Source organism: Carassius gibelio, chromosome B21 (assembly GCF_023724105.1).
Source record: "Carassius gibelio isolate Cgi1373 ecotype wild population from Czech Republic chromosome B21, carGib1.2-hapl.c, whole genome shotgun sequence".
Taxonomy (NCBI): domain Eukaryota; kingdom Metazoa; phylum Chordata; class Actinopteri; order Cypriniformes; family Cyprinidae; genus Carassius; species Carassius gibelio.
Genome location: NC_068416.1, coordinates 27,059,294 through 27,071,509, shown reverse-complemented (window position 1 = coordinate 27,071,509; position 12,216 = coordinate 27,059,294). Strand labels below are relative to the sequence as shown.

At 37.5% G+C, this 12,216-nt stretch overlaps 1 protein-coding gene across 16 annotated transcripts in view; it reads right to left on the bottom strand.

The window, feature by feature from the left end:
• The window catches only part of LOC127986079 (transcription factor 4), a 149,627-nt gene that overhangs the window by 34,298 nt on the left and 103,113 nt on the right, over positions 1–12,216 (bottom strand). For all 16 annotated transcript variants that reach the window (XM_052588280.1, XM_052588284.1, XM_052588278.1 and 13 more), the window contains one exon: positions 27–132. In XM_052588280.1, coding sequence (XP_052444240.1) covers positions 27–132 — 106 coding nt within the window. The remainder of the gene's footprint in view (positions 1–26; positions 133–12,216) is intronic.

Sequence of the window (12,216 nt, the reverse complement as noted above, 5' to 3'; positions counted from 1 at the left end):
TGATTCATCAGGTATGTAAGATTTACCTGGCATAAAGAAGGAACTGGGAAAGCTGCTGCCCGGTGCTTTAGAGGACGGGTAACCCGGTGAGTCCCGGTTGTAATCGGCAGTGCTGGCGGAAGGGGCATATACCTGAAACATACACAAAAAGATGCCGTGATCAGGATGGCTAATGATACAAAACATACTTTCAACGTACATTTCACTTCATATTTTATGGCATAAACTAAGAACCATAAGAAAAGATATGGAAACAGAGCAAAACTCTTTCCCAGGAAATTTTTTTCATGTTCCCAAAGTGTTGCGACACAATAATTTAGTGCAAATGTGAGAGAAGCAGCTGCAGCGGATCAGTGATGACATCAGCAGACAAACAGCAGAGCATTCCTGTCTGGAAAACTGTGCTGTAATGACTAGCAGGAATGGTGGGAACATGCCGGATGGGAATATGGAGTTGGGATAAACACAGCGGATGTGTGTGGACAGAATGACCCTCAGAGATACACCTCAAAAACTAGAACAAAGGCGATGGAAAATCACATCTCAAATGCTTCTCCTGTACATAAAGCAGAGCAAATTAAAACTGAATTGTTTTTGATAAGATAACATTTTTTTTTCTAAGCAATTGTAGGTTACAAATCTGAGACAAACGTAAATGAGGCTCAACTGAAAACTTATGACATCTCCAGAGCTCAAGGGTGGAGTATGAGGAGTTTTATGGAGACCTAGAGACTTCAGCACAGATGGAGAACTTTACTTTCCCATGAAGCACCTCACACACACACACACACACACACACACGTCTGTGAAAGAGATCAAGCTGTGACTTTAGGGGGGTTCAATAACATGGAGATTTTGTTCAGGCTGGTTCATTTCTGCACCTGTCCACATTTAGCACACACATTCCTGGGTGTTTAAAGTGACTGTTGCTATGCAGTTGCTAGGGTGTTCTAAATGTTCTTAGGATAATGAAGCCTTTTAGCATCTGCTATATAGTTGTTAGAGTGTTCTAGCGTGATCTGGGTGTGTTCGGTTGTTGCTATTAAGTTGCTAGGTTACACTTTGTGTTTTACGCAGTTGCTAGGGTATTCTGGCTGATTTAGACTGTTGCTCTGCAGTTGCTAGTGTCTTGTGAGTGTTTTAGGCTGTTGCCATGCAGTTGCTAGGGTGTTCCATGTGTTTTAATCTGTCGCCATGCAGTTGCTAGTGTGTTCTGAGTGTTTAAGTCTGTTGCTATCAAGTTGCTAGAGTGTTCTGAGTGTTTAAGTCTGTTTCTATGCAGTTGCTAGGGTGTTCTGAGTATATTAGGCTGTTGCTATGCAGTTGCTAGGGTGTTCTGAATGTTTAAGGTTGCTGCTCTGCAGTTGTTATGGTGTTCTAAGTGTTTAAGTCTGTTGCTATGCAGTTGCTAGGGTGTTCTGGGTGTTTAAGTCTGTTGCTATGCAGTTGCTAGGGTGTTCTGAATGTATTAGGCTGTTGCTATGCAGTTGCTAGGGTGTTGTGAGTGTTTTAAGCTGTTGTTATGCAGTTGCTAGGGTGTTCTGAGTGTTCTAGTCTGTTGCTATGCAGTTGCTAGTGTCTTGTGAGTGTTTTAGTCTGTTGCTATGCAGTTGCTAGGGTGTTGTGAGTGTTTTAGTCTGTTGCTATGTGGTTGCTAGGGTGTTCTGAGTGTTTTAAGCTGGTGTTATGCAGTTGCTAGGGTGTTCTGAGTGTTTTAGTCTGTTGCTATGCAGTTGCTAGGATGTTGTGAGTGTTTTAGTCTGTTGCTATGCAGTTGCTAGGGTGCTGTGATGGTTTTAGTCTGTTGCTATGTGGTTGCTAGGGTGTTGTGTGTGGTCTCTAGGTGTTTTCTTCCTGTCTGGTGTGAGTAGAGTCTCGGTGATGTGTGAATCTCTTTCAGTGTGATTTTCTGGTTCAGCAGGTAAAAACAGTGCATCTGATCACTCAGTAAATAGCTGCAGACTCATGATGTGAAGAATCTTTCAATCGCTGCAGGAGTGAGTCTGTTTACTGCAGCAGATCAGGAGCAGATGGAGTGAAACCAGAGCAGTCACGAAAGCCACAATACACACACACACACACACACACACCGAGTCTCGCCCCTCACACCTTATCAGTGTGACCCACTTGCTACACCTGTGCTGAACTGACCAACACACACACACACACACACACACACACACAATATGCTCCTCCTGAACATATAGTGTAAAACATGTTTGTGTGAAACAAACACTTTAAGGGATCCCTGGGTATCAATACATGTACTGTATAGCTTAATATACCATAAATAATGTCTCTTACTGAAATATGTAAGAGAAAACCCATGAAAGATGTTTGTTATTTAAAAAAAAATCATATTTGTGAATCAAACACTTAACAAATTAACAATGAAACATTCACTTTTTTTAAAAAGAGAGAGAGTTGCGGAAGGAAGTTCCGCCCTCATTTTGGACTTCATTCCTTCAACCTGCAATTGTTATAATGCGGTACAGATGTAGAACAACATCAAGAGCTCCAAGACACACACACACACACACACACACATTGGGGTCTGGCTTTACCATCAAACACTAATCTATTCCACATGAACCATAGCGAGAGCTCTCTCTCTCTCTCTCTCTCTCACACACACACACACACACACACACACACACTCCCTGAGGAGTAGCAGCTTCCTGTGGCTTGATTAGGGAAAACCGTGCAAAGACAAGTGCCTCCCACACTAGCACCTGTGACTGTGTGTGACTGTGTGTGTGTGTGTGTGTGAGTGTGTGTTTCAGGTCAGATGTCAATACAGCTAGGAAACACTTTACACACACAACTAATGGAGAGAGACACACATATAACTCACACACGTTTGCTTCTGTGAATTGTGGGGAGTTTCCATAGACTTCTATTACTTTTATACTAACCAAACTATATTTCCTTTCCCCCTTACCCTTAACCTGCACCTAGACTTTCAGATAAAAACTAAATTAATTAATAGACATTTTTAAAACAAGAATAGGCTAATGAAAATACAATATATAATACATAAAAAAACATTGTAAGCTCTTGATGAAACCCTAATTAAGTAAATTAATTCCAAATAAAACAATAAAAAAGACTGTGAACATGTGAATGTGTTGTTAAATTAATGAAACAGTCATTTAAAATATCAGAGATATTAGTAAAAAAAAAAACAAAGTTGAGGAATCACAGATTTAACAACAATACAAGCTTGACTTTGTGCTTTTAGAGCCGCTGTTCATTTCTCCAGACTGAAGAACGAGATGAAATCAATCTCTGTGTTGATCAAACGCATGTCATGATGAACATTTCAGCTCATACTGAAGCACAGTGACAGGTGGAGAAAACACACACATGCACAACACATCAGGAGCTGATCAAACACACACACAATCACACACACACCGCTAACACACTTCATATAAGAATGAGAGGAAACAAAGAGACGAGAGAGAGAAAAGAACGCAATTCAGTGTTTATACTGAGAAATCAGTTCAAGATGTGAAAGATGCACACACACACACACACACACACACACACACACACACACAAACACACATCTGATCAAAGACCCCGAAGCTTTTAATTGACCTCTAATTACTTCAAATGAACCTGGAGTAACTTACAGCTGCAGAGAAAGAAAAGAAAATACCAAATAAAAGAGATTAAAGAAAAAGAAAATAAATACGAAAAAATAAGGCAATAAAATAAAATTATAAAGGTAATAATTATCATGAAAACTTTTGAAAATGAATTAATCAGTAAACTACTTTAAAATGAGAACAATCAAAATAAGATGAAGAATAAAATAAATAAAAATAAAAGAGAAGACAAGACAAAACAAAAAAGGAAAAAAGGAAGAGAAGCAAAGAAAATTAACTATAGAAAAGTATTAAATCTAATATTAAAAAATAACAAAAATTAAAATAATAAAACCTTATAACTAAAAATAATAAAAATGAAATGAAAAAAGTAAGGAAAAAAAATACAATAAAAACATGCAACAACAAAAGACAACTTTAAACTATATTAAATTATTAAGCCAAATATAAACTATTAAAATAAAGTCTAATCAAAATAAAAAGTGTGTCGAGCGGAGTCACGGTCAGGTCCGAGGTCAGCGACCTCTGTGTGAGTGTGTGTGTGTGTGTGTGATTGACAGCTCGACAGTGTGGCCTTGCTGTGTGTGTTGCCATAGCAATAGCAGAAGGAAGCACGTCAGATCTGAGCGTGTGCAGCACAGATGGAGCCGAGAGCATCGCTCCACACTCACTCCATACTGCTCCTCTACACATCACACACACACACACACACACAGATCCAGCAGCTTGAAGCCATGCGCTCACAGGCCATGTGTGTGTGTGTGTGTGTGTGTGTCCTCTGTTTCAGATCAACAGGATTACACGTCGAGCGCTGCGCTGTTTCTTTCTTCTCTTCTTTTCTCTCATTCTTGTCTTTGTCAGGATCGACAGCAGAGCTTTGTTCTCTAACAGATTTACCCTGTTTGATTACCGTGATTTACTGCTGCTGGAGCCCCCTAGTGGAGCTCCACACACACACACACACATACACACACACACACACACACACACACACACACACACAGATAACTCACTTACTCACTCACTCACTCACTCACTCACTCATGCAAACACACACACACACACAAATCATTTATACACACACACACACACACTCTCGCTTTCTCTCTCACACACACACACACTCACACACACACTCACTGAAATCACTCACTCACAGAATTGTATTATTTAATTATTTATTTAAATATTTCAGCTTTAACTTTAAATATCATTTTGTTATTAAAGAACTACACATGCATACAAGAAAACTTAACTGCATGGGTATAAAAGTGCATATAAAATGTTATTTTATATAGATGTTATCCTAATGTTATTAACATTAAAATATGGCATGCATACAAAGCAAATGTATTTAAATTGCACATTTTATGTGCAATGGTAAGTGTTTTAGATTAAAAAAAAGCAATGAATCAACTTCATCTTAATCTAATAAAACCAATGAATGAAAAATGAACTGAATGCAGTGCACTGAAGTTTAAAAACAGAACGAAAGTCTGACTGTATTCATCGAAATGCATTAAATGTGATCTGCGTACTATGATTCGTGGTATATGAATATGGCAGAACACATGAAAACAGCACATGTTTGCCCATCTGAGAGAGAGACTCATGTGTTTATAATCACAGCGTCCAAATGTTTGTGCTTGAGTCAGAACAGATGAAGAGATTCTTCTGCTCTCCATCCATCCTGAGATCCTGAGATCATCTCATCCACATCAAACACAATCTCTGTCAGCACGGGTTCACAAGGACTTCTTCAAACGCTGTTTTAATCGTAGATATATCTGCATATTAAATTGTCTTTCTCAGAAACTGACCATATAGAAACCAAGTATAAATGAACTATAAAATCATTGTTACTTTTCAAAGAACAACAACAATACTATATATTTAAAACTATATATATATCACACAGAAATCTCCTTTCCCTGATGGAAAAGCACCTGCTTGGCAGAAAGACTCACATTGAGCTTCAGAGACTGTGTGTAAGTCTACAGCTCTCAAACTGACCACACAAACTCATGTGACCCGCTCACCCCACAGCCTTATGGGTAATAAGAGCCACTCTGTGCCTCTTTCACTTCTCCAATCAAATAACTCAACGGAAGCACACACACACACACACAGAGAGAGAGAGAGAGAGAGAAACCACACTGGAAAACTGGTCAAAACTAAAGCGTAAACATCCCAGTCAGTCTTTCATCAGGCTTTCAACTAATTTAGATCATTTAGAAGTAGTTTTGCATTCTGTTACAAGAGGCAGACTATTATCACTCTCTCTCTCTCTCTCACACACACACACACACACACACTCACACACACACTCACAGGTGACGGATCTTTACTACAGGCTCTTTATTATTTGAAAACCCTTTCAAGGTATAGAGCTTTTGGCAAGTGACCACAGCGCTTCTAATTTAACCTAATTACTGCCAGATGCCTCGATCCACACACACACACACACACACACACACACACACACCACAAAACAGGCCAAATGAGCTCACAACTCGACAAGCACAACAGATGCAACGATGTAGATTGTTTATGCTTCAGTTTTGCATCCAGAAAACATATTTTAATGATGTTCTATGTGCAAAAATATGAACATAAAATACAATTTTAAACTACTAAATAAAATAAATATAAATTAGAAAAGGAAAGAAAAGAAAGAGAAATAAGAAAAAAACTGAAAAACGAGAAGAAAAAGAAAAAAATCCACATGTTAAAATATTAAACCAAATTTTTTAATAAAATAAATAATAATATGAATGTAAATGCATAAAACATAAAGAAATATAAGAATAGAAAACAGAAAAATATATATAAAATTAAATAAAACAAAATGTAGAAGTATATTAAAATATTAAACCAAATATAATAATAAAACCAATTTAAAAGAAGAGAAAAGCACAGAAAGGTGTGTCACGTTCAGCAGTGTTTGTGTGTTTGTGACCCACAGGAAGTGCTCGAGGAGAAAATGGGCGGCAGAAGATGGCTTTCATCCAAACTCATCTCCATGGTGATATTCTAACGGCCCTTTCATGGGATGTGAGAATCCGATTGGTCGGCCTGGTGACCGCGGCGGAATCTGATTGGTCGGCCGGGCGGATTCGGAACCTTCGCAAAGAGCCAAATAGAATGTTCCGTCCCATTGAGATCCAGCACTCTGGATAATTCCCTGACATTCCATCCAGCCATTAGCACATCAGCGCTATCAGCTCTACCTCACCCAACGCCAACGGCCAAACCAGTTTCCCAGGATTACCAGGAAACACTGTCCAAATCTGGAGAGGTTTAAACAGGCGGAAGAGTCACCTTGGGAAACAAAAGTCAAGCGAGGAGTAATCCAGTGATTGTGAATGAATGAGGATTCACGAGCTGGTGACAGATGATTATAATAATCAATTGATGATAATAATTAAAGAAGGAATTTCACACACACACACACACACACACACACACACACACACACACACACACACAGCTGTTCCAGATGAAATAAACATATCATTTTTCAGCATTTTGATAATAAATATACACCAAACGACACACAATTATGATTTTTGTTGTCCATCCCAAGCATTCATTGAAAAGTAGATTAAAATATGCAACGCAAATATGATAAAACTTAAATCACACATGGAAGATTTAATAATATTTACACTGATTTTGCACCAAGAAAACATATTTATATATTTAGAGTTACCTATAAATTAATTATTTAGAATTTCTAATAATAAAAAATAATAATTGTATATTTTATTCTATATAAAAATAAACCTATTTACTTGTATTTTCTGTGTGTTTTACATGTTTTTCACAAATGACACTATAAATAATAAAAAAATAAAAATAAATAAATAAACTGAGTAAAGCTAATGCACAAAACACATTACAATAAAAAAAAAAGTATTCTTGATTTTATACTGGCAACAAAATAAACAATATTCCAGACATTTCCCAGCATTGCAGAAAAACTCCCCTCATATTGAACATAAGGAAAAAAAGCTAAACAGGTTCAGAATATGCAACGCAAATACATTGAAACTTTAATAATATCAATAATAATAAACTACCTACTGAAAGAACATATTTATAATAAAAAATTAAATACTTATAATTATATACATTAATATTATAATATATTTTAATTTATATAAATTATTATATTTACTGCTATTTTTATGTTCATATCATATGCAACATATTTTTTACATTTATAATTAAACTATAAATGATTTATAATTATATAAATTAATATTTATATATTCTAATTTATATAAACAGCAAAATATGCATATTTAATCTTATTTTATATGCATTTTTACTGAACTTTTTGAAAGTTCATGCACAAATGAATAGCTAATTGTTTTATTGTCAAAAAAATAACTAAACATTCAATATATTTTCCAGCAGAAGTTCACACGGTGCAGAAAATGACACACACACAAAAAAACATCTTTCATGTTTATGTCACCGTCGTGACCCCGTGACCTCAGAAACACACACACACACACAAACCACAAGCACTGTACTCGTGTTGTCATCTGTGTTGCTTTCGCTGTTTTCAGGCAGTCAGACAAACTATTATTACAAATCACAGTTGGAGCTCGACTAGTGCGACCAAACTCGACCGCTGCTAACCGACCCAAGAACCAGCAACACAAAAAACACCCCATCAGACAAACACAACACAGAGATCGCAACAATGTCTCCAGCTGAGCTCAGATTGCTCAGGACGGATTCAAATAGATCTCACCGAATAAAACACAACACAAGAGAGAGCTGCAAAAGCATCCGAAGAGCGGAAAAACACACTCTCTCACACACACACACACACACACACACGTGTTACTAAGAAAGACAAAGTGGACATTAAATAAACAAACCAATCAGGCCGAGATCACAAACCAGACGCGAGAAAAAGCCAAACCACACACACACACACACACACACACATGCGCGCAGAGCCCCATATAAAGTTAATTAGAATTAAGATGAAGGCTTGGTGTGTTTGATGTGAAGGGTCTGTAATGGTGAACATATGGACTGAACGGCACTTCAGACGGCCGGATCACAGACGCATTATTAAAAGAATAAAACCTCCAGGATCAAAGACTGATTGCTTCAACATTGCAAACTTGTGGCCGTTTTTCCCTGCTGTGATTCAGCCGGCGTCCAGCACATGTTTAGCACAAAACTGTCCCTAAAGATACGATAAAATCTGACTGAATATATATCTGATCTTAGACATTTTCTATTTTAAAGGTAAAAATATTTTAAGAATCGTTTAGACGGAATAAAAACATATATCGGACACAGTGTGTGTGTTTATCTACAGTTTTGCACAGAAATGCCTCTAAAGATAAGATAAAATCTGACAAAATGTTTTTCAAATTTTAAAGGTTAAAATATTTATTTATCTTTTAGGTAAAAATATATAAAAAAAATAAAGTGCGGATTTTTTATCCAGTATAAAAACATGCATCTCAAACACTGTGTGTGTGTTTAGCTACAGTTTTCCACAAAATTACCCCAAAAACAAGATAAATCTGACAAAATATCTACTGTATCTCATTCTAAATATAAAAACAGTTATCTATGTTAAAGATAAAATTATATATATATATATAAAAAAATGCAGTTTTAAATATCTTATTTCTAACATGTGAACAGTTTTCTATTTTAAAGATAAAACCTTGACAAGCACAAAAATAATAGTGTGTGTGCGCGCGTGTGTGTGTGTGTGTGTGTGTGTGTGTGTGTGTGTAAAATCTGACCTATTTCTAAGCTAGAGTGTCTTTGAACCAGCTGGACACAAAGACAATGAGAGATAACTGGAAACAACAACCAGACGGATCGCATCCAACACAACTGCTAATAGTGTTGCTTCAGCTTGTGTTTCTCCTCTTTTCTGATAAAAAGCCTCTTCTAAATCTCCTAAAAGAATAGAGCATCCTGAGTTCAATCAGGTGACTCGTTCGGACGCGAGAGCATTGCTGCGAATCGTTCGGAGGTGAAAACAACCTGCCGATCGTGAACGTCTGGCACAGAGAAGGTTTGGCAGGAGATGAAAACTCCAGATCCACGACAGGATTCTCCGGCTCGCACTTCAGGAATATCATCACAAAACATGCAGCAGAGGAATAATACTGCACACACACCACATATCGGTTTATTCTGATCACTACATTTCACACACTCGGCCAGGAAAGATGTAGAAATTAAAATACATGCCAAAAAATGAAATATTTGAAGTGAATTTCCTCATCTTTCCCTAGAGACAGAGACAGAACGAGAGAGAGAGAGAGAGAAGATGCTGCAGAAGTGTCTGTCTCTCCGAAGGCCTCGGTCACACACACACACACACACACACACACACACACACACACACACTCTCCGTCTCCGGGACAAACCCCAGTTATCCTGGGAATGTCGGGGGTCTCCGTACCACCCAGACCTCTTCCGACAGATCAATGGGGCTACACATGATCTCTGACACACACACACACACACTTGTCAGATTGTGGACGGCAGGAGCGTAAATCCATCGGGACTCGAAGGAAACACAGAGCAAAGGAGAGCATTCAGGATTCATCATCTCTTTATGCCAAAAAAATTAATAAAAATTACATCTGAAAAAAAGATCTATCTTATTTTAAATAAACATTATAAACATTCATCTATCTTAAAAATAAAAATAATAAAACAATAAAATAGGGATGTTTTATACAGTATAAAAACTCATCGGACACAACGGATCTGGACAAAACTGTCCCTAAAAATAAGTTCAATCTGACAAAACATGGAACTGATCTAAAATAAAATTAAAAATGGGAACAGAATGTTAAAGTAGATCATTTGAACAGATATTTTTATTCTACTGTCAGTCGAAACTGTGCACGTGAAAATCGTAATTTTCTTAATAAAAGCACAGATTATATCTAAACCAGAACAGATTTTGTGTGGAGGTTTGCTGAGCGTTTCCATTTCAGCATCGTTTGGTCCGACTTGAATCGTTGCGTAACACAATGGGTTTATATTAATACTGTTTGTCACAAACACTCCACATATGATGTCCGTGTGTGTGTGTGTGTGTGTGTGTGTGTGTGTGTGTGTGTGTGTCCACACAAACATCGGCCATTTGGAAGTAATTACTGTACGGAAAAACTGCACAAACGATTTAGATTTTTTTTTTTTACATCTGCTCAATGGATTGCACTATATATACACACACACACACACACACATTAAAAACAATAAATAAAGGAATGTAATATCAAATGTTTTATCTTTTAGATGTAACTACAGTACATTAATAACAACCACATAACAGATAAATAATAAAGTACCTGTCAATCATTATATAACACTCAAATTTGTGATTTAGAAAAAACTTTTTTGTTTTTAAAACCAAAAATGAATCTTGATCTAAAAAAGAAAAAAGTAACCTGATGAAAAAATGATTCCAAACTATTATTTTGAGTGAGTTGAGATGTAAAAAAACACCAAATGGTAATTTCTAAAAGAAGGAGACATTGTTTTAGTTCCAGATGACTGGTGTATTCCAGCATGAACTCCACGTTTGGGTGTTTTAAAGATCTCCGAGGGTGAAATCCCGGCGTGAGAGTCTCGCTGAGCTAATTAAACTGAAGGAATATTCACACGGAGTCTTAGCATAACAATGAGGAGCTCGACTCGCGTGTGAAGAGGCCTTTTGTTTTTTTGTGCAGCTCTTTTGTGGATTCATTAGTCGACCCGACATCCTCGTCCTGCTCCACACCAAAACCTCGAGAACCAGGTCGCCGTCGACACACACACACACACACTCGCCCGGCGCGGCCCGGAAAACTGCGGCGCACGGACTGTCTGTCGGGGATCCAAAGATGTTGTCCTGCAATTTTTTAACTGTTAAAATAGCAGAATAAACAATCACAGCAAGATGCCTGGCAGCGGATCAAGACGGGCACAAAGCTGCAGCCCAGACACACACACACACACACACAGTGTTTATTAAAGAGGGCACAGGGATGCCAGGCCACGTTAGGACACACACACACACACACACACACACACACACACACACACACAGGCCTATGCATTTGGTCCGAAGGCGGGAAAGTCCAACTTATCACCGACCAACAAATGTTCCCGATGGCGGGAATGCACAGAATCTTTTCCGCTGTTTCAAATGTGCATAATATTCATACATATGTATAATTGCTCATATGCTACAAAAAATACACCTATTAAATTTAAAGAATCTGCTTTGCACAAAAACCTAAATGCACATGCAAAAATACCGTAAAGGCTTCGAAAGGCCAACGATCAACACACACAAAAAAACTGCATTTGCTGCAATCAACTACAAGTTTCCTGTTGCTCAATGATTTTTAAAATTCAGTATTTTTGTTTTATTTACCATTACAACATACTTAAATAAATTTGCATTTACTTGAAAGCTTCATAGCTTCACATATGAATAAAAGAGAGTGAAATGGGTCGTCGATGAGACAAAAAACAGGCCTTCATTGACCCGAAGCCCTGGGATGGAGATGAGCTGACCGTTACATTACGATAAATAACATCTGCGACG